Raw genomic sequence first — 24123 nt, 5'->3', positions numbered from 1 at the left:
AGACCAATTTTTCGTTTTTACTGTAGCTCTTGATGGCGTCATTTATTTTTTTTACACTCATTTTAATCACTCGTTTGGTCATTTTTGACACTCGCTTTTTTATCCCTTTCGTTTTATGTAGTTTCTTTTCAATGCTTATTTTTTTACATTTTTGATTTTTCAATTTTTCGATTTCTTAAATTTTCGACTTTTCGATTTCTCAGTTTTTCAATTTTTCCATGCTTCAGTGTTGCGATTTTTCAGTTTTTTTATATTTTTAAAATTTTCCATATCTCAGCTTTCATAAAAAAATAATAATTACAGATCGAGAAAAAAGTTTCGACTTTTCGATTTTTCAACTTTTTTTGATGTTTCGTGTTCTCGATTTTCGAGTTTTCGGTTTTTTAATTTTTAGATTAAAACAATTTTTGAGATTCCGGTTTTTAAATTTTTCGAAATTTCAATTTTTGGACTTTCCAATTTTTCAGTGTGTCCAAATGTTTCAATTTTTTTTCATTTAAAATTTTTCAAGTTTTGAATTTTTAATTTTTAGAATTTTCGATTTTGGTTTATTTCGTTTTCCCAATTTTTGGATTTTTCGACTTCTCCACTTTTGAATTTCTCGATCTTTTTTTGGTATTTCGGTTTGTTGATGTTTCAGTTTTTGGATTTCCCCTTGTTTGATTTTTCTCTTTCTCGCTTTCTTCGATTTTTCGGATTTTCGATTTCTAGATTTTCCAATTTTTCAGTTCATTTTTTTAATTTCGATGTCTTGATCTGTCGATTTCTATTTTTTTTTATTTTTTCGTTTTACGATTTTTTAAATTTTACATTTTTGATTTTTCAGTCTTTCGATTTTTTAGATTTTCGAATTTTTCACTTCGATTTTTCGACTTTCCGATTTCTCAGTTTTTCAATTTTTCTGTTTCAGTGTTGCGATTTTTCAATTTTTCTTATGTTTTCAAATTTTTCCATATTTCAGCTTTCATAAAAAAAATTACAGATCGAGAAAAAGAATTTTAAAATTTTTCAGTTTTTGATGTTTCGTGTTCTCGAGTTTTCGGTTTTCTAATTTTTAGATTTAAAATATTTTTGATTTTTCGGTAATTAAATTTTTCGAAATTTCAATTTTTTGACTTTCCAATTTTTCAATGTTTCACAATGTTAGTTGTACAATTTCTCCATTTTTGATTTTTCAATTTTCCGATATTTTGTTGATTTTTTTCATTTAAAATTTTTCAAGTTTTGAATTTTTAATTTTTAGATTTTTCGATTTTGGTTTATTTCGATTTCCCAATTTTTGGATTTTTCGACTTCTCTTCAATTTCTCGATCCTTTTTTGGAATTTTTAAAAATTTTGATTTCCTGATCTGTCGATTTCTAGTTTCTTTGATTTTTTCGTTTTTAAATTTTAGTTTTTGATTTTTCAGTTTTTCGATTTTTTAAATTTTCGAATTTTCGACTTCGATTTTTCAATTTTTCGATGATTCAGTGTTGGGATTTTTCAATTCTTCAGTGTTTCTTATATTTTTCATTTTTTTTATAATATTTCAGCTTTCATAAAAAAAAATAATTACAGATCGAGAAAAAAGCTTCGACTTTTCGATTTTTCGGTTTCCCGATTTTTAATTTTTTAAATTTAAAATTTTTCAGTTTTTGATGTTTCGTGTTCTCGAGTTTTCGAATTTTCGGTTTTAGAGTTCTCGGTTTTTTAATTTTTAGCTTTAAAAAATTTTTGATTTTTCGGTTTTTAAATTTTTCGAAATTTCAATTTTTCGACTTTCCTTCCAATTTTTCAATGTTGTTGTACAATATGATTTTTTTCATTTAAAATTTTTCAAGTTTTGAATTTTTAATTTTTAGATTTTTCGATTGTGGTTTATTTCGTTTTCCCAATTTTTTGATTTTTCGACTTCTCTACTCTTCCATTTCTCGATTTTTTTTTGGTATTTCGATTTGTCGTTGTTTCAGTTTTTGAATTTCCCCTTGTTTGATTTTTCTATTTCCCGCTTTTTTCGTTTTTCGGATTTTAGATTTTTAGATTTTACAATTTTTCGAGGTTTCAGTTTTGGAATTTTTCAATTTCTCCCATTTTTTTTTAAATTTTGATGTCCTGATCTGTCGATTTCGAGTTTTTTGATTTTTTCGTTTTTCGATTTTTAAAAATTTTACATTTTTGATTTTTCAGTTTTTCGGTTTTTTAGATTTTCGAATTTTCGATCTATTTTTCGACTTTCCGATTTCACAGTTTTTCAATTTTTCGGTGTTTCAGAGTTGGGATTTTTCAATTCTTTTTTTTTAATTTTTAAATTTTTCCATATTTCAGCTTTCATAGAAAATTATAATTACAGATCGAGAAAAAAGCTTAGCATTCGAGTACGATTTTGACCCAAAAACATGTCGGAATTTTTCAATATTTTAAATTTTCCATTTTTCGGTTTCCCGATTTTTAATTTTTCGAATTTTTGAATTTTAGATTTTTCAGTTTTTGATGTTTCGTGTTTTCGATTTTTCGAGTTTTCGGTTTTAGAGTTCTCGGTTTTTTAATTTTTAGGTTAAAAAAATTTTTGATTTTTCGATTTTTCGACTTTACAATTTTTCAATGTTTTCAAATGTTAGTTGTACAATTTTTCGATGTTTTAGTGTTGCGATTTTTCAATTTTTCTTATATTTTTAAATTTTTCCATATTTCAGCTTTCATAAAAAAAATAACTACAGATGCGACTTTTCGATTTTTCGGTTTCCCGATTTTTAATTTTTCGTGTTCTCGATTTTTAGAGTTTTCGGTTTTTAAATTTTTTGAAATTTCAATTTTTGGACTTTCCAATTTTTCAAGTTTTGAATTTTTCAATGTCTTGATTTTTTAACTTTTAGTTTTTGATTCTTCAGTTTTTCGATTTTTTAGATTTTCGAATTTTCGACTTCGATTTTTCAATTTTTCGATATTTCAGTGTTGGGATTTTTCAATTCTTCAGTATTTCTTATATTTTTCAATTTTTCCATATTTTAGCTTTCAAAAAAAAAAATTCTGTTTTTGATGTTTCGTGTTCTCGATTTTTCGAGTTTTCGGTTTTAGAGTTCTCGGTTTTTTAATTTTCAGATTTAAAAAATTTTTGAATTTTCGGTTTTTAAATTCTTCGAAATTTCAATTTTTTGACTTTCTAATTTTTCAATGTTTCCAAATGTTGGTTGTACAATTTTGGTTTAATTCGATTTCCCAATTTTTTGATTTTTCGACTTCTCTAGTTTTCAATTTCTCGATCTTTTTTGGTATTTCGATTTGTCAATGTTTCAGTTTTTAAATTCCCTCTTGTTTGATTTTTCTGTTTCCCGCTTTTTTTCGATTTTTAGATTTTCCAATTTTTCGATGTTTCAGTTTTGGAATTTTCCTATTTCTCTCAGTTTTTTAAAATTTTTATATCCTGATCTGTCGATTTCTAGTTTTTTGATTTTTTCGTTTTTTGATTTTTAAAATTTTACGTTTTAAATTTTTCAGTTTTTCGATTTTTTAGATTTTCGAATTTTCGACTTCGATTTTTTAGATTTTCGAATTTTCGTCTTCGATTTTTTAGATTTTCGAATTTTCGACTTCGATTTTTCAATTTTGCAATTCTTCAGTGTTTCTTATATTTTTCAATTTTTCCATATTTCAGCTTTCATAAAAAAAAATAATTACAGATCGAGAAAAAAGCTTCGACTTTTCGATCTTTCGGTTTCCCGATTTTTAATTTTTGGAATTTTTAAATTTAAAATTTTTCAGTCTTTGTTGTTTCGTTTTCTCGATTTTTCGGGTTTTCGGTTTTAGAGTTCTCAGTTTTTTAATTTTTAGATTTAAAAAATGTCTGAATTTTCGGTTTTTAAATTTTTCGATGTTTCCAAATGTTGGTTGTATAATTTCTCCATTTTTGATTTTTCAATTTTCCAATATTTTGATGATTTTTTTCATTTAAATTTTTCAAGTTTTGAATTTTGAATTTTTAGATTTTTCGATTTTGGTTTATTTCGATTTCCCAATTTTTGGATTTTTCGACTTCTCTACTTTTCAATTTCTCGATCTTTTTTGGTATTTCGATTTGTCGATGTTTCAGTATTTGAATTTCCCCTTATTTGATTTTTCTATTTCCCGCTTTTTTCGATTTTTCGGATTTTCGATTTTTAGATTTTCCAATTTTTCGAGGTTTCAGTTTTGGAATTTTTCTATTTCTCTCAATTTGTTAAAATTTTAATTTCCTGATCTGTCGATTTCTATTTTTTTTTTCTTTCGTTTTTCGATTTTTTTAAATTTTACATTTTTGATTTTTCAGTTTTACGATTTTTTAGATTTTCGAATTTTCGACTTCGATTTTTGGACTTTCCAATTTCTTAGTTTTTCAATTTTTCGATGTTTCAGTGTTGGGATTTTTCAATTTTTCAATCTTCAGTTTTTCTTATATTTTTTAATTTGTTCAGATTTCAGCTCTCATAAAAAAACAATTACAGACCCAGAAAAAACTCGAACTAAAATCATCTTGGGATTTTTCAGTATTTAAATTTTTCGACTTTCCGATTTTTCGGTTTCTCGATTTTTTGTTTTTTCGAATTTAAATTTTACATTTTTTCTTTCTAAAATCCAAATTTTTCAGTTTCTCGATTTTTCGATTTTTCGAATTTTTAAATTTTAGATCTTTCAGCTTTTGATGTTTCGTGTTCTCGATTTTTAGAGTTTTCGGTTTTTTAATTTTTAGATTTAAACATTTTTGGTTTTTCGATATTTCGGTTTTAAATTTTTCGAAATCTCAGTTTTTCGACTTTCCAAATTTCAATATTTCCAAATGTTAGTTGTACCATTTCTCCATTTTTGATTTTTCAAATTTCCAATATTTTGATGATTTTTTTTTCATTTAAAATTTTTCAAGTTTTGAATTTTTAATTTTTAGATTTTTCGATTTTGGTTTATTTCGATTTCCCAATTTTTGGATTTTTCGACTTCTCTACTTTTCAATTTCACGATCTTTTTTGGTATTTCGATTTGTCGATGTTTCAGTTTTTGAATTTCCTCTTTGATTTTTCTATTTCCCGCTTTCTTCGATTTATCGGATTTTCCATTTCTAGATTTTCCAGTTTTTCGATGTTTCAGTTTTGGAATTTTTCAATGTCTCAATTTTTTTAAATTTTGATTTCCTGATCTGTCGATTTCTAGTTTTTTTGATTTTTTCGTTTTTCGATTTTTTAAATTTTACATTTTTGATTTTTCAGTTTTTCGTTTTTGCAGATTTTCGAATTTTCGACTTTCCGATTCCTCAATTTTTCCATTTTTCGATGTTTCATTGTTGGGATTTTTCAATTTTTCAATTCTTCAGTTTTGCTTATATTTTTCAATTTTTCCATATTTCAGCTTTCATAAAAAAACCAATTACAGATCGAGAAAAAATTCGAACCAAAATAATGTTGGGGTTTTTTAGTATTTTAATTTTTCGACTTTTCGATTTTTCGGTTTCTCGATTTTTTGCTTTTTCGATATTTAAATTTTACATTTTTCAGTTTTTGATGTTTCGTTTTCTGGATTTTTCGAATTTAGAATTTTAAATTTTTTGAATTTTCAATTTTTCCACTTTTCAGTTCAATTTCTCGATTTATCGAGACTTCGATGTTTCCACTCTTTAATTGTACAATTTCCACCCTTATTAACACCATTATTTATCTTTTTTTTGTTTTTTTCGTCTTTCTTTCTGAGGTGATTTTTTTGTATCCGGATTTACCGGTTTTTTTTTTGTCTTCTTTTTTTGCACCTTTTTTGAACCCCTTTTTATCATCTTTTTCCATCGTTTTTTCCCGTCTTTACTTCTATCGCTTTTTTAGCCCCTAATTTGTTTTGCTTTTTTTATTTATCCTTTCTTTTTGTCTTTTTTTGTCGTCTCGATTTTTTTGTAACTTTTTGAGTCGCTTTTTTGCCCCTTTATTAATATTGCGTTTTTAACCTCTTTTTTATTGTCCTTTTCCACATCTTTTTTTTTGCTTATTTTTTATTTATCTACTTTTTGAGGTGAATTTTTGTACCCGAATTTGCCGAGTTTTTTTTTTTTTTGGTCCTGTTGTTTTTATCCCTTTCTTATGCCTGTTTTAAACCCCTTTTTAACAACTTTTTCGTCATTTTTTTCCGTCGTTCTTTCATCGCTTTTTTTGCCCCCTAATTTGTCTTTTTTTGTTTTTCTTTGGTCTCTACTTCATACCCCTTTATGTTGCTTTCGTTTCTCTTGTTTTTTTAACTTCCTTTTTGTCCCCCCTTTTTCCGCATTCCTTTGTTCTCTCTTTTTGTCACTTTTTCTGTAACTTTTTTGTCCTCCCTTTTTTTACTCACTTTTTAGTCTTTTTTCGCCTTTTCGTCCTCTTTTGTAGCCTCTTTTCATTTTTTGGTCGCTTTTTTCCTTTTATCTTTACTTATTTTCTTATCGCCTTTTTTGTATATTTTTGCATTTTTGTTGTAATTTTTTTGCACATATTTAGTTGATTGCCCCTTTATTTGTCGGTTCTTCTTATTGCTTTTTTTATCCCCTTTTTTGTTGCCTTTTCCCCCCATCTTTTTTTCTCGCTTTTTTTATTAATGAACTTTTTGTTGCTTTTTTTTTGCCCGATTTTTTGTATCCCAGTTTCTTGTTTTTTTTTCTGGGTGTGTTATTTTTATCCTCTTTTTATTGTTGTTTTTTGTCGCGTTCCTTTGACCTACCTTTTTTCGCTTTTTTTAAATCCCCTTTCTTATTTTTTTGGCGTGTTTTTTACCATTGTCTTTTCTTTTTCCATTTTTTTCGCTTATTATTTTATGCCGTTTTTATCGCTTCTTTCTGTCGGCTTTTTGGTCGCCCTTTTTTTCGCCAATTGTTTAACTTAACGCGGGTTTTTTTGTTTTTTAATGCCCTTTTTTTATCAACTTTTCGTAGCTTTTTTGTCTCCTAATTTGTCGTCTTTTTTTGTTTTTTTCTCTGGTCGTATATTTGTAGCCCTTTTTCTTGCCGCCGATCTTATTTTTTAACCCACTCTTGTTTCTCCTTCTAACCTTCAACCCTTTTGTGTCTCCTCTTTTTTTCCAATTTTTTTTTTTTTTTTTTGAAGCCTTTTGACCCGTTTTTTTATTGCCTGTATTCGTTTCAACTTTTATCCACGTTTCATAACCCCAAGAGTACGAAACAATAGGTCTTCCATTTCTGTCTGTTGTCGGTCTTTTGTCAAATATTTTGTCTTTTTTTTAATACACATAGTATTCTTTGAACAACACGATACTCAAAAAAATTAATTTAAGTATTTTCCAGTTAAGCTCCGCCCTCTTGGTTCACGACGAATAAAAAAAATGATCACAATTGAGATAGGGTGGGTGGGCGGGCTTACATTTTGCCTTTTTGTTTTAATCTACATTGCTATCTTTTCGCAACATGAAACTTAAAACATGTTTAAAATGGAAAATTTGTATATGCAATATCGATTTTGCAATTAATTAAAAAAATAATATAACACCCATCCTAAACAATAGTTACTTACCCAAAATAATATTCAGAACATTTTGCTCCATTGTATTAATTTCGGTTGCTTCCATTTTGAGGACGCAGCTTCCTTAATCGTCGCATTCGTTCGATGTATAAACATAAACAATCGAAGTTAAGCATGATAATACTGTATTTTGACTTATAGGGGTTGTCAAAAAAAAAAAAAAATTGCATTTAATTTTTTTATTTCTTGAAGTTCTGTCTAACTTTTGACATTTTTTTAAATTAAATCCAACCATGCGACGCTCATGTCATTAGCTCTCATAAACAAGTTTAAGCATAATTAAAAATTCAATTGCGAGCACACATGTAAGTGCTAAAAATAGATAAACAATTTCAAAATCAATTTTCCTAGTATGAGGACACTTAATTATTACAACACTCATAATCGCCACTTTATAACAGAATCTAATCTCTTTCAACGATCTCATTAATGTTTGGAACGAGATTATCTTCGCGATTTTTGTGAACAATATCTGTTGTAGGAGTACTTTTTTATTGAAACACGTGTAGATAATTACGTTATTGCACGGATATTTCGAATAGATGCAGTAATCACGTGAAAGTCGCATGAACAACCTTCTTAAAATCCAGCGAAAACCTAGCGAATATGAAGGCTTTTTAGCAAAATTGTCTTCAAAATTTCATCGTTTCTACATTTAGATTGGGTTTTTGTGGTTATCGACCCATTGAGTAGTAAGACCAGAACAACCAAAAATAGACCATAGGTGTTTTCATGTTTATCAAATAAGAAACCTTTAATTTGATTTAGTGTGTTTAATTCAGTCGAACTGCAGTGGAATTTTAAACCAGTAATTAAAATTTGTTGTATAATGATCACACGTATGAAGTGAAAATTTTCCAAGTAACCGTAGCAAAAGTGCATTTAAAGTAAGAGTTAATTTTTTTAGACAGCAGCTCTCACGACTTTAAACCTACCTCGAACCCCGACGAGCCCAACTACAACAACTTATCCGACTACATCGAGCTCCTCTACGAAGGCATGTCCGAAAAAATCAAAGGTGCCCACTTGATCCAGCTGCTCGCCCGCGACCCCGAGAACCTGGACGCCTTATCAAAAAACGGTAACAACGTCTCCTTAGCGCTCAAAACCCATTAACTAATCCTCGCACCTCCAGAAACCGTAATCAGCGCCTTGGGCCGCGTCTTACGAGAAGACTGGAAACGCAGTATTGTTTTGAGCACACACCTGGTGTTTACCTTCTTCTGTTTTTCCATGTACTCACGTTTCCACGAGGTTATCCTCAAGTGTAAGGTAAGCAGAAGCGATAAAACCGCTTTTTTCCTCTCGGAACGCATCGACGCCTCGAAATCGGCTAGTTTTGGGTTATTGTTTCAAGGTTGCGCAAACTCTTGCACGGACTTACGGATTTGCTAATTATTGTTTAAATGTTTGGACAGGTGCGACGATTATGCAACGGATGATTTTCATCGTTAGAAATGAGAGTCCTTATATGGGCGCGCTCGCACGGGGACCATATAAGGTCGTTATTTCTCAATTTTTATCGGGAGCGAGGAGGGTTTAAGGTAAACAGAAGGAGGCTGAAATGTATTTTCAGTGATTTATATTTAGACGATACAAACATTGGTTCGATGGAGCGCGGTTACATCATGGTGGTCGTAAATTCGTCTGGGCGGATGAACGACACAATTGGTGGTTACGCAAAGAGGTTCGGCTTATTGTAACAGGGTCATCCAAACAGATGTACTAATGCGCAAGGACGAATGATGGTTTTAATTAGCGCAGAGGTATTAATAATAATAAAAAAACGGAGTCGGTGGTGTTAAATGTCACGTTAATTAATTAAAATAAATTAAACGACTCTCCGGTTGACACCAATAATTAATTAACGAATTTGACCGGTTCCATACTTTTTCTCTACTGTGTGGATTTTCTTTTTCTAATTACCGTAATTAGCGTTTACTAAAGTTTATTTATACGTCCCAGTGAGTTACCGAGGTTTCAAACGGGTTCGTTGGATACTTTCTAAGATAAATTATTACATTTTATCGTGTAATTTTGATTTTTTTTATAATCTATGTACATCAAGTTAAAATGAGGATGAATTACTAAACCGGATAAAGGAGCGCAATAATTTAAGTGCAAGTGAGAGTCAGTCGACAAAATGTTGAAGTGACGTCATCAGTTTTTTGTAGGACACTGAACGAAGTCAGTTTTAGTTGGTTTTTTACTAAACATTTGGAAGAAGTCTGTATATAGGTGTACCAATGGTCTGACGACTTTTGAAAAATTTCTTTCCAGCAGTCTAAAAAGCGAACCGATGGTTCACAAAAAATCACCCTGTATAAAATGTTATGAAATAAATGTTGCCACCAATTTTTTTGGAAGTTTTTTGAAAATTTTGCAAAATTATCTACAATTTGGCACTAATTTTCGGGCGATTGAACCAATTTGAAGCATTTTTTGGAAAATTTTTGGAAATTTTGAATTCGGTTTTTATACTTATTGGAACAGCTATCGTGTTGGTGATTTCAGATTTGTAACAGCGGAAGATTGTCTACAATTTGATATTATTCGATTAAGTCAATTTTAACCGCTTTTTCGGAAAATTTTTGAAAATTTTGGGATCACATTTTACCTTTATTTCATAGATGCCGTGAAGGTGATTTCGGATTTGTAACTGGCGGAAGATTATCTACAATTTGTCACCAATTATCGCTTGATTGAACCAATTTTAACCATTTTTTGGAAAATTTTTGAAAATTTTTAATTTACTTTTCGCGTTTATTGGAACAGATATCGTGACGGCGATTCCAGATTTGTAATTGGCGCAAGATTATCTACAATTTGACACAAATTTTTGTCGATTGAACCCGTTTCAACCATTTTTTGGAAAAATTTTGAATTTACTTTTCGCGTTTATTGGAACAAATATCGTGACGGCGATTTCACATTTGTAACTACCGGAAGATTATTTACAATTTGATACCAATTTTCGGTCGACTGAACCGATTTTAACCATTTTTTTGGAAAATTTTTGAAAATTTTGAACTCGCTTTTTATGTTTATTGGAAAAGATATCGTGATCGTCATTTCAGATTTGTAACTGGCGAAAGATCATCTACAATTTGACACCAATTTTCGGTCGATTGAACCAATTTTAACCATTTTTTTGGAAAATTTTTGAAAATTTTGAACACGCTTTTTATGTTAATTGGAAGAGATATCGTGATCGTCATTTCAGATTTGTAACTACCGGAAGATTATTTACAATTTAGTACCAATTTTCGGTCAGTTGTACCTATTTTAACCATTTTCTTTTTGGAAAATTTTGGAATCATATTTTAACTTTATTTCAATAAATGTCATGAAGGTGATTTCGGATTTGTTAATAGTGGAAGAAAATCTACTATTTGACACCAATTTTCGGTCGATTGAACCGATTTTAAACTTTTTTGGAAAATTATTGAAAATTTTGGAATCATATTTTAACTTCATTTCAACTGATGCCGTGAAATTAATTTCGGATTTGTAAATGGCGAAATATCAACAATTTGAGACCAATTTTCGGTCGATTAAACCAATTTTAACCATTTTTTTTTTTGGAAAATTTTTGAAAATTTTGAGCTCACATTTTATATTGATTGGAACAGATATCGTGACGGCGATTTCAGATTTGTAATTAACTAAAAATTATCCACAATTTGACCCCAATTTTCGGTCGATTGAACCTATTTTAATCTTTTTTTTTTTGGAAATTTTTTGAAAATTTTGGAATCTATTTTACCTTTATTTCTATAGATGTCATGAAGGTGATTTTTGGTTTGTAAATACTGGAAGATTGTCTAGAATTCGACACCAATTTTCGGTCGATTGAACCTATTTTAACCATTTTTTTGGAAAATTTTTGAAAATTTTGTAATCTATTTTACCTTTATTTCAATAGATGTCATGAAGGTGACTTCAGGTTTGTAAATAGTGGAAAATTATCCACAATTTGACACCAATTTTCGATCGATTGTACCTATTTTAACCATTTTTTTGGAAAATTTTTGAAAATTTTGGAATCATATTTTACCTTTATTTCAATAGATATCATGAATGTGATTTCGGGTTTGTTAATAGTGGAAGATTATCCACAATTTGACACCAATTTTCGATCGATTGTACCTATTTTAACCATTTTTTTGGAAAATTTTTGAAAATTTTGGAATCATATTTTATCTTTATTTCAATAGATGTGATGAATGTGATTTCGGATTTGTTAATAGTGGAAGATTATCTACAATTTGACAACAATTTTCGGTTGATTGAACCAATTTTAATCATTTTTTTTGAAATTTTTTGAAAATTTTGAGCCCGCTTTTTTTATATATATGGGAACAGATATCGTGACTGCGATTTCAGATTTGTAATTAACTGAAAATTGTTTACAATTTGACACCAATTTTCGGTCGATTGAACCTATTTTAATCTTTTTTTTTGGAATTTTTTTGAAAATTTTGTAATCTATCTTACCTTTATTTCAATAGATGCCTTGAAGGTGATTTCGGGTTTGTAAATATTGGAAAATTATCCACAATTTGAGACCAATTTTCGATCGATTGAACCTATTTTAACCATTTTTTTGGAAAATTTTTGAAAATTTTGGAATCATATTTTACCTTTATTTCAATAGATGTCATGAAGATGATTTCGGGTTTGTTAATAGTGGAAGATTATCTACAATTTGACACCCATTTTCGGTTGATTGAACCAATTTTAATCATTTTTTTGGAAAATTTTTGAAAATTTTGAGCTCGCTTTTTATATTTATTGGAACAGATATCGTGACGGCGATTTCAGATTTGTAATTAACTGAAAATTGTTTACAATTTGTCACCAATTTTCGTTCGATTGAACCTATCTTTTTTTTGGAAATTTTTTGAATATTTTGGAATCATATTGTACCCTTATTTCAATTGATGTCGTGAAATTAATTTCGGATTTGTAAATGGCGAATTATCATCTACAATTTGACACCCATTTTCGGTCGATTGAACCAATTTTAACCATTTTTTTGGAAAATTTTTGAAAATTTTGAGGTCGCTTTTTATATTTATTGGAACAGATATCGTGACGGCGATTTCAGATTTGTGATTAACTGAAAATTGTTTTCAATTTGACACCAAATTTCGGTCGATTGAACCTATTTTAGCCATTTTTAGGAAAATTTTTGAAAATTTTGGAATCACATTTTACCTTTGTTTCAATGGATGTGTTGAAGGTGATTTTGGATTTGTAGATGAGGGAAGATTTAACACCAATTTTCGATTGGTTGAACCAGTTTTCACCATTTTTTTGAAAATTTTTGAAAATTTTGATCTCGATTTTTATATTTATTGGAATAGATATCGTGATAGCGATTTCAGATTTGTAATTAGCTGAAGATTATCTACAATTTGACACCATTTTTCGGGCGATTGAACCTATTTTAACCTTTTTTTTGACAAATTTTTGAAAATTTTGGATTCAAATTTTACCTTTCTTACAATAGACATCATGAAGGTGATTTCAGATTTGTAAATGGTGGAAGATTGTCTTCAATTTGACACCAATTTTCAGTCGATTGAACCTATTTTAACCATATTTTTGGAAAATTTTTGAAAATTTAGGTATTATGTTTTACCTTCATTTCAATGGATGTCGTGAACGTGATTTCGGATTTCTAACTGGGGGAAGATTATCGACAATTTGACACCAATTTTCAGTCGGTTGAACCTATTTTAACCTTTTTTCTTGGAAAATTTTTGAAAATTTTGGATTCAAATTTTACTTTTATTTCAGTAGACATCATGAAGGTGATTTCGGATTTCTAACTGGAGGAAGATTATCCATAATTTGACACCAATTTTGAGTCTATTGAACTATGGTTAAATTTGGAAAATTTTTGAAAATTGTGAACTCGCTTTTTATATTTATCGGAACAGATATCGTGATGGCGATTTCAGATTTGTAACTAGCGAAAGCTTTTCAACAATTTGACAGCAATTTTCGGGCGATTGAACTGATTTTAACCATTTTTTTGGAAAAAATTTGAAATCATTTTACCTTTATTTCAATTGATATTGTGAAGGTGATTTCAAATTTGCAAATGGCGGAAGACTATCGACAATTTCACCCCAATTTTCATTCGGTTGAACCTAATTCAACCTTTTTTTTGAAAAATTTTTGAAAATTTTGGAATAAAATTTTATCTTTTTTTCAATAGATATGTTGAAGTCATGATTTCGGATTTGTAATTGGCTGAAGATTATCAAAAATTTGACACCACCTTTCGGTCGATTGAACCAATTTTAACCATTTTTTGGAAAATTTTTGAAAATTCAGTTTTCGTGTTTATTGGAATAGATATTATGATGGCGATTTCAGATTTGTAACTAGCGGAAGATTATCTACAATTTGACAACAATTTTCGGTCGATTGAACCAATTTTAAATAAAACACCCTGTAAATTTGAAAAATACGGGAAATGCGTAATTTTCCCTGTCCAAATCATGGGGACACCTGTACAACCTGTTATCAAATTTCTGGAAGGGCTAAATAGATAGATTTTAGTGGATCTGATCTGACTTAGCCACATTTAAGAAGAAAATTAAAGCTGAAAAGCCGTTTTTTGTCCACCAGGTTGGTTCCATCTGCATGGACATCATCGACTACGAGCTCCGCCGCTACGACAAATGGAAAGCCGACCTCGAGGGCGTCGAGGCCCCCGACGACGTCCCCATCGTGCGCAAACCGTGCCCCAGCAGCGCCAGCATGTCCGAGATCCCCCGCAGCCGCATCCCCGAGCCCGTGCGCCCCAAATCCGGCAACTTCTCCGAGACGAACATGAAGGCGGTGATGGAGGGCAGCGTCTACGACGACCTGACCAACTCCACCGAGAGCATCGACGACAAGAAGCTCAGCGAGACCGAGAGGGCCAAGCGCTTCAGGACTTTATTAAAAAAACAAGAACACCTGCTGAGGGTGGCCTTCTACCTGTTACTAAACATCGCCGAGGACGAGAGCATAGAGGAGAAGATGACGAAGCGCAACATCGTCGGACTGTTAGTGAAAGCGCTCGAAAGAGAGAACGAAGAGCTGCTGGTGCTGGTGGTGACGTTCTTGAAGAAGTTGTCCATCATGCAGTGCAACAAGGACGGGATGGCGGGGCTGGGGATTGTGGAGAAGCTTCCGAAGCTGCTGGAATCGAGCAGCCCGGACCTGGTGCACTTGACGCTGAAGTTGCTGTTCAATTTGTCGTTCGACACGAAGTTGAGGTACAAGATCGTGAAAGTGGGGTTGCTGCCGAGGTTCATCGGGTTGTTGAGTGAGTCCGGCGCAGGGGTTCGGCTTGAGTTATCCTGGGGTTATTTTAGGTGATGATCGCCACCAGGAGATGATTTTGAAGTTGTTGTATCATTTGAGTTACGACGATGACGTCAAGACGCAGTTCGCGGAGTGCGTGGGCTTGGTAAGTGGGAGCGAAAATAGCACAGGGGCGGACTAAAAAAAATCGGTCGTGGTTTTAGATTACCGATATGTTGCTTCTGAACATCGGGAACGAAGGTGATGAAGTCATGGTAGCGCTGTGTATTAATTTGGCCACGGATCCGATCAACGCGCAGCAGATGATGAAGAAAAACAGAGTGCAGTCGTTGATGATGAGGGCGTTTACGTACCAGGATAACATGCTAATGAAGATGTTACGGAATCTCTCGGAACATAAATCGTCGAAAGTAAACTTTGTGGTAATTCGAATCGTCGTGTTTAAGGAATAAAACTAACAATAAACACGCAGGAATTCGTCGGGGACATAGCGAAAGCGGTGGTGGAATCCAAAGAGGACGACTTCGTCGTAGAGTGCGTCGGAATCCTCAGCAACCTCAACCTACCTGAACTAGACTGGGCCGAAATTTTCAAACACTTTGACATGTTAAAATGGGTCGAGAAAATCATTCGGAGCAATAACACCGACCCCGAGCTAGTCCTCCAGGTAAAACGTAATACCATAGATTAATATAGATGCGACATACAGGCTGATTTTGCGAAACCACCCTTATTGACGTTGGAGTCCTCAACCGCCAAATTTAACAACTCGTCGCCTGAGAACTTGTTTGACTTACAGACCAGAGCGCGCTCAGGCGAATGTCGACTCTTAAGCGTTCAGAAGCGATTTGGTTGGTTTAGACTATAATTTCTGCGGGAAATAGTTGTTTGGTCGATTTTTATAACGGCTAAGTGAATATTTTTGGTACATGTTTAGATGATTTTACATATTTTGATTAACTAAGAATTAATTGTTTGTGTTTTATACTGGCAAAACGTCTTAAACTAAGAATATTGTTGAAATCGTAATAACCCAATGGATTTTTTTCGGGAAAACGTTTTGGAAACACTGTGCTCTATTTTGTACGATTTTTTTTTAATGTTTTTAGTGACAATTTTTGTAAAAATAATCGAAAATTCGAAAAATCGAGAAATCGAAACATCGAAAAACTGAAAAATCGAAAAATCAAAAGATCAAGAAATCGTGGAGTCGAAAAGTCGAAGAATTCAGAAACCGAAAAAGGTCAAAATCGAAAAGTTAAAAATTGAACAATTTATAAATTGAAAAATTGACAATTAAAATATCGAAAAATTCAAATCTCGATAAATCGAGAAATCAAAAAACTTAAAAATTCGAAAAATTGAGAGATTGAAAGATCCAAAGAACGAGAAATAGAAAAGTGATGAAGTCGAAAAATCGGAAAAGCGGAAAAATCAAAAAACGAAAAAATGGAAAACTGGAAAAACTGAGAAACCGAAATAGGCCAAAATGAAAAATTGAAAAAATGATAAATCGAAAAATTGAAAAGCAGAACATCTAAAACCAGGAAATCGAAAAATAAAAAGATTAAGAAATACTGAAAAATTAAAAAATCCAAAAATTGAAAAATCGAAAAAGTAAAAAGTCGACACATCGAAAAACCCAGAAGTCAAAAATGAAAAAGCCGAAGAATTGAAATATTGAAAAATCAAAAAAGTGAAGTCGAAAAATAGAAACCTTAAAAAATCGAAAAATTGAAAAATCAAAAACCCGAAAAATCAAAAAATTAAAGAATTGAAGAACAGGAAAATCGAAACACTCGAAGGTCAAGAAATGGGAAATTCAAAACATGGAGTAATTGAAAAATCGAGAAACCGAAAAATCAAAAAATCGAAAAATTTAAAATTTGGACGCCAGTAATTGAAGAATTGAAGAGAAAATTGAAAAATCGTAAAATTGACAAATCGAAATATAAAAAAAAAATCGAGAAATCGAAAATTTGAAAAATCGAAAAATTGAAAAATTCCAAAACCTGAAAGATCGAGAAATTGAAAAACTGTAAAATTAAGAAGTCCAAACACGGAGAAATGGGAAAATCAAAAAATCGAAAAATCCAGAAATTGAAAAATCCAAAATTTGAGAAATCGAAAAAAAATCGGGGTTTCGAAAAATTCATGAACCGAAAAATCGAAAAATTCCAAATTAAAACACTGAAAATTGAGAAATCGAGAAATGAAAAGACGAAAAATCATCAAGTCGAAAAATAAAAAAACCGAAAATTTCAAAACTCAAAAATCAAAAAATTGAAAATCGAGAAATGAGAAAATCGAAAGGTCGAAAAATCAAGAAATCCAAAAGTTAAAAAATCGAGAAGCCGAAAAGTAGAAACATTGAAAAACTGTAAAATTAAAACATCTAGAACCAGGAAGTCGAAAATAGAAAGATTATGAAATATTGAAAAATTAAAATATCAAAAGATTGAAAAATCTAAAATTTAAAAATCCAAAAATTGAAAAATCGAAAAAGTAAAAAGGTAGACACATCGAAAAACCCCGAAGTCAAAAATCGAAAAGTCGAAGAATCAAAATATTGAAAAATCCCAAAACTGAAATATCGAAAAACTGAAAAATGAAAGAAAAACTAAAAATGGGAAACAAATCGGGAAATCAAAACATTGAAAAATCGAAAAATTTAAAGCGACAATTGAAAGCAGAAAATCTAAAACCGGGAAATCGAAAAATCGAAAGATTAAGCAATCGAAAAATTGAAAAATCGAAAAAGTAAAAAAATCGATACATTGAAAACTCCAGAAGTCAAAAATCGAAAAGTCGAAGAATCAAAATATTGAAAAATCCCAAAACTGAAATATCGAACAACTGAAAAATGGAAAACCTGAAAAATCCGAAAACTGAAATATCCAAAAACTGAGAACATAAAAATTCGAAAAATTGAGCAATAGAAAAATCCAAAAAGTGAAGTCGAAAAATTGAAACCTTGAAAAAATAAAAAAAACAAAAAATCAAAAACCTGAAAAATCAAAAAATGGGAAAATCAAATCGTCGATTAATTGAAAAATCGAAAATTTGAAAAAACGACAATTGAAAAACAGAAAATCTAAAACCGGGAAGTCGAAAAATCGATTGATTAAGAAATCAAAACATTTGAAAAATTGAAATATGGAAGAGCCGAAATGAAAAATCGAGAAATGGAAAAATCTAGAATTTTAAATATTGAAAAATTAAGATACCAAAAAATTGAGAAATCTAAAATTTAAAAATCGAAAAAGTAAAAAGTCGACACATCGAAAAATCCACAAGTTGAAAAATCGACAATTAAAGAGTTTATAAAAGTTAAAATATCGAAAAGTCAAAAAATTGAGAAATCGAAGTATAAAACAGTCGAAAAATTGAAAAATCCAAAGTTTAAAAGGCGAAAAATCGAAAATCCAAACAGTAAAAAGTCTAGAAACAGAAATATCCAGTATTAGAAAAATCGAAAAGTCGAAATACTAAAAAAAGAGTTGAAAAACTGAAAATTCACAAAATTGAACAAAATATTCAAAAACTAGGAAGTGAAATAATTGAAAAATGGAGAAATCAAAAGGTCAAAAAGCAAAGTCGAAAAATCGCAACTTTAAAAAATCAAAAATTGAAAAATCAAAAACCCGAAAAATCAAAAAATAGATTAATTGAGAAATCGGAAATTGAAAATTCTGAAACGTGAAAATTTGAAAAATTAAAAAATGTCGAAAAACTGAAAAATCGAAAAATGTAAAATTTGAAACATTGAAAAATTGAAAAATGGAGAAATCAAAAAAATAAAAATTTAAAAATCGAAAAATTACAAAAAAATCGAAAATTAAAAAATTCCGAAAAACCTAAGATTTTAAAAACTGAAAAGTTAAAACATCGAAAAGTTGAAAAATTGAGAAATCGAAGTATAAAACAGTCGAAAAATTGAAAAATCCAAAGTTTAAAAAACGAAATCCAAATAGTAAAAAGTCGAGAAACCGAAATATCCAGTATTAGAAAAATTGAAAAGTCGAAATACTAAAAGAGTTGAAAAATTGAAATTTCACAAAATTGAACAAAATATTCAAAAACTAGGAAGTTAAATAATTGAAAAATTGAGAAATCAAAAGGTCAAAAAGCAAAGTCGTTAAGTTAAAAAATCAAAAACTGAAAAATCGAAAAATTGCAGAACTGAACTATGGGAAGTCCAGAAATGGGAAAATCAAAAAATAGATTAATTGAGAAATCGGAAATCTGAAAATTCTGAAACGTCAAAAAATTTGAAAAATTAAAAAATATCGAAAAACTGAAAAATCGAAAATTGAAACATTGAAAAATAAAAATGTAAAATTGAAAAATGGAGAAATCTAAACATCAAAAAATCAAAAAAATTTAAATTGAAAAATCTGAAATTAAAAATCGAAACACTGAAAAATCAACCAATCGAGAAATCGAAACTCTAAAATTAAAAAAAATTGGAAAACTGAAAAATCTAATAATACAAATCGAAACATAGAAGTGGAAAAATAGAAAAATTGAGAAACGGAAGTGGGCCAAAATGGAAAAACCTAAGATTTTAAAAACTGAAAAGTTAAAATATAAAAACTGAGAAATTAAAAAATTGGAAAATTCAGAAATAGAAAAACCAAAAAAGGCAAAGTTGGAAATTCGAAGAATTGGAGAACGGAAAAATCGAAACTTGGACAAGTCGAGAAGTGGAAAAATCAAAAATAGATTAATTGAGAAATCGGAAAACTGAAAATTTAGTAACGCCAAAATTTGAAAAATTGAAAAATAGAAAATTGTATTGAAGAACTGAAAAATAAAAAAATCGAGAAATCGAAAAATCTAAAATTAAGAATCGATAAATGGAGAAATCGAAACTCCAGAATAAAAATCGAAACGTCGAAAAATTGGAAAATCGAAAAAAAAATTGGAAAATCGAGAATTTAAAAATTCCGAAAATTGAAAAATTGAAATATAGAACTGAAAACTCAAAAAACCGAAAAAGCCTAATATTTTAAAAATTGAAAAATTAAAATTGTGAAATCGAGGCATAAAACATTTAAAACATTGAAAAATCGAAAGTTTAAAAAACGGAAAATTGAGAATTCAAGGAGTAAAGTCAAGAAATCGAAAAATCGAAACTTTGGGAAGTGGAGAAATGGGAATATAAAAAATAGATTAATTGAGAAATCCGAAAACTGAAAAATCGAAAAATGTAAAATTTGAAACATTGAAAAATTAAAGTATTGTAAAATTGAAAATGGAGAAATCTAAACATCAAAAAATCAAAAAAATAAAAATTGAAAAATCTAAAATTAAAAAAAATTGGAAAACTGAAAAATCGAATAATCAAGAGATCGAGAAATCGAGGAGTCGAAAAATCGAGAAACAGAAATAGGCCAAAATCGAAAAGTTAAAAATGGAAAAATTGATATCGAGAAATTGAACTATCAAAACATCGGAAATTCGCATCTCGATAACCCGAGATCTCAAAAAATTGAAAATCGAAAATTTACAAATTCGGAAAATTAAAAAATTTATATAAAAAATTGGTCTAAAGAGTTTAGACAGTACTTCCCTCGCTGTCGGAAACGTGACGACTGCATGCCTATTATGTTTTTTTTTTCGCAGTGGATTTCAAAGAATTCGGTTTTGTAGTTCCTGATTAAATCAATAAAATATATTTACGCATTCATTAATTTTTTTGAGTCACTCTGTATATGCAAATCCAAAAAATATAAATGGAGTGATAAATGACAAGTACAGACTCATCATATTTTGTACATTTTAGATATGATTTATTCGGCAAACTTTCGAGCTGACGTCATCAAGTTTTTGGAGGGGATAAGCAAATATATTTTGAATAGACATTTATTATGCTCTTTATGACCTTAAAACATCTGCAAGATTTCAGAGCATTCGGTTTTGTAGTTCCTGATTAAATCAATAAAATATATTTACGCATTCATTAATTTTTTTGAGTCACCCTGTATATGCAATTCCAAAAAATATGAATGGAGTGATAAATTACAAGTACAGACTCATCATATTTTTACAGTTTAGATAGGATTTATTCGGCAAACTTTCGAGCTGACGTCATCAATTTTTTGGAGGGGATAAGCAAATATATTTTGACTAAAGATTTATTATGCTCTTTAGAACCTTAAAACATCTGCAAGATTTCAAAGCATTCGGTTTTGTAGTTTCTAAGTAAATCAGTAAAATAAATTTACGCATTCATTAATTTTTTTGAGTCACCCTGTATATGCAAATCGAAAAAATTTGAATGGAATGATAAATCACAAGAAGAGACTCACCATATTTTGTACATTTTAGATAGGATTTATTCCACAAACTTTTGAGCTGACGTCATCAAGTTTTTGGAGGGGATAAGCAAATATTTTTTGACTAAAGATTTATGATGCTCTTTATAGCCTTAAAACATCTGCAACATTTCAAAGCATTCTGGTTAGCAGATTAAAAATTAAATTTCAAAATGTTGTTTTATAATTTTGATTTTTTTTCCAAAAATCTGGACGTTTCGGGTGAAAAGTCGATTCGGAGTTGTAAACTACATGTGTAGGACTATGTTATTTTATACAATTGAAAACCCATTTACTATGTACAATTTTGAAGTGACGTCATCGCATTAGTGGTGGGGATGATTAGACAAATTTTGGTTAGCGTTTTACCATCTACATGATATTCTTAATATAAGTACAAAATTTCACAACAATCGGTCGAGTACTTTCGGAGATTATCTGTCTAATAAAAATCCGGGACAACAGACGGACAGACGGACAGACGGACGGACAGACGGACAGACGGACGGACGGACAGACGGACAGACGGACAGACAGACGGAAATGGGAGACCTATTTCTTCGTCTTCTAGGGGTCATGAAAGATCGAGAAAACGTAAAAGTAGAGAGTCGGCCGACGGACTCGATTACAATACTTCCTTTGCTTACGCTCGGGAAGTAAAAAGAACTGAGAACTCGAAAAGTCGAAAAAACTAGAATTTTAAAAATATATATATATAATCTGTTACCCTCTTTTACCCATTGGGTGTCGAGGGAGAATTTTAAAAATGAAAAATTAAAATATCGAAAATTTGAAAAATTGAGAAATCGAAATATTAAACAGTCGAGAAATTGAAAAATCCTGAAATGCATATCAAAAACTGAGAAATTAAAAAATTGGAAAATTCAGAAATAGAAAAACCAAAAAAGCAAAATTCAGAATAAAAATCGAAACATCGAAAAATTGGAAAATCGAAGATTGAAAAATTGAAATATAGAAGAACTGAAAACTCAAAAAATCGAAAAAACCTAATATTTTAAAAATTGAAAAATTGAAGTTGAGAAGTCGAAGCATAAAACAGTTAAAACATTGAAAAATCTTAAGTTTAAAAAACGGACAATTGAAAATCCAAAAAGTAAAAAGTCAAGAAATCGAAAAGTCGAAAAACTAAGAGATCCCAAAACTCAAATATCGAAAAATTGAAAAATACAAGAAAAATTAAAAAATCGAAAATTCTAGAAGTCGAAAAATCAAAGAATCGAAATATTGAAAAATCTCAAAACTGAATGAAATATCCAAAAATTGAGAAATCGAAAAATGGAAGAATTGAAGAACTGAAAAATCGAAACTTTGAGAAGTGGGAAAATCAAAAATAGATTAATTGAGAAATCAGAAAACAGAAAATTTAACGTCAAAATTTGAAAAATTAAAAAATTGAAATACTGAAAAACTGAGGCAGGAGAAGTCGGGAGCCGAAAAGGAAGGTTAAAAATTGAAAAATTGATAAATTGAGAAATCGAAAAATTTTAAAAAAGAAAAACTGGAAAATCGAAAATTAAAATTAAAAAATTCGAAAAATTGAAATATGAAAGAATTGAAAACTCGGGATATCGAAAAGTTGAAAATTTTTAAAGTTTAACAATAAATTGAAAATCCAAAAAGTAAAAAATCGAGAAATAAAAAATCCATCAATTCAAAAATCGAAAAATCGAAATATTGAAAAATCTCAACTGAAAGAATTATTCACGCCCCCTGAATTCCTTGTCCCAAAGCTCACTATTTCGACGAAGTAAAATTTGTATTAGGTTGTCCAGCTATAATACGCTTAAACAATGTCTACACTCACTGACGTAACACCAAACTTTATTCATCTTAGGTTGTCGTTCTGCTGGGCACAGCTGCCGCAGACGAAGGCTGCGCCGGCCTCCTCTGCGAATCCAACATCATGAACGTCCTAATCGACCTCCTCAAAACCCACCAAGAAGACGACGAAATCGTCCTCCAAATAATATTCGTTTTCTTCGCCACGATATCGCACGGCACTAAGATCGACTACTTGGCCGAAAAAACGGAAGCTCCAGCCTACTTGATCGACCTCCTCCAGGACAATAACAAGTCGATACGGAAGCTGTGCAACACGTGTCTTAACATAATCGCCGACCACAGTAAAACGTGGGCGGAACGCATAAGGATTGAGAAGTTCAGGCACCACAACGCGCAGTGGCTGCAGATGGTGGACTCGCAGCAGCTGGAGCCCGAGGAAGACGAGGACGAGGAGGACGCGCTGCCGCCATATTTGAATACAGAGTTCCTGGGGACGGCCGTCGTGCCGCCACTGTCAGGTACGTGTGCCGCCTTTCGCATTTATCGAATCGAACTAGAGGCAACTGACGTCACAAACGTCAAAGTCACGTGTTGATTTTTGTTTACAGATTTGACTGATACGGTGCCGGATTCCGAGTTTATTTCACAAAAGGAATTGGACTTCGACTATTTCGACAGACCCGAGTAAGTTTCGGTCTGCGTTTTCGTGGGTGGTTTTAATGTCGTCTTTTTCAGAATGATGCCTGACCTTGAAATCGAGGCCATGTAGCTTTAGTTACAATTTGCGTTCGTGCACAAGTGATATTTCCAAGCTTTCTAGTCATTTTCTTGTTGATTTGTATTGATATTGAATAGTGAACTAATAAAATGATTCATGTATGATGTACTTAGCGCGGAATGCGTCGTTACTTTTTTTAATTTTGAATATATTTTGTTTGATTACGTTTGTTTGTGAATGAAGCCACCCTCTTAGATAACTGCCTTTATTTCAATGCTAATACAGAAGCTAATTTCAAATTATGAAATTAAAAAAGAAAAGACGACACGAATAAAACATAACCTATAAGTTTATATCAACTTAGAACGATATAAATTAGGCTTAACATTATTATCTACATAATACTAATAACATGAATGCACCTGCACAGGATTGGCACAACAAATAAAGGGTGCA

General features: G+C 30.5%; 1 protein-coding gene across 1 annotated transcript in view; it reads left to right on the top strand.

The window, feature by feature from the left end:
- The window catches only part of Kap3 (Kinesin associated protein 3), a 28315-nt gene extending 4424 nt beyond the window's left edge, over window positions 1-23891 (top strand). The window contains exons 4-12 of the mRNA XM_064066697.1: window positions 8405-8578; window positions 8633-8769; window positions 14143-14827; window positions 14877-14971; window positions 15030-15248; window positions 15299-15493; window positions 23002-23467; window positions 23558-23633; window positions 23685-23891. Coding sequence (XP_063922767.1) covers window positions 8405-8578; window positions 8633-8769; window positions 14143-14827; window positions 14877-14971; window positions 15030-15248; window positions 15299-15493; window positions 23002-23467; window positions 23558-23633; window positions 23685-23718 — 2081 coding nt within the window. The 3' untranslated portion in view covers window positions 23719-23891. The remainder of the gene's footprint in view (window positions 1-8404; window positions 8579-8632; window positions 8770-14142; window positions 14828-14876; window positions 14972-15029; window positions 15249-15298; window positions 15494-23001; window positions 23468-23557; window positions 23634-23684) is intronic.
- Window positions 23892-24123: the final 232 nt, after the last annotated feature.

Source organism: Zophobas morio, unplaced genomic scaffold (genome assembly GCF_036711695.1).
Source record: "Zophobas morio isolate AGI-343-1 ecotype UQ-CSIRO unplaced genomic scaffold, CSIRO_AGI_Zmor_V1 ptg000028l, whole genome shotgun sequence".
Taxonomy (NCBI): domain Eukaryota; kingdom Metazoa; phylum Arthropoda; class Insecta; order Coleoptera; family Tenebrionidae; genus Zophobas; species Zophobas morio.
The sequence above is the reverse complement of the archived record's forward strand: the minus strand, read 5'-3'. Positions and strand labels throughout refer to the sequence as shown.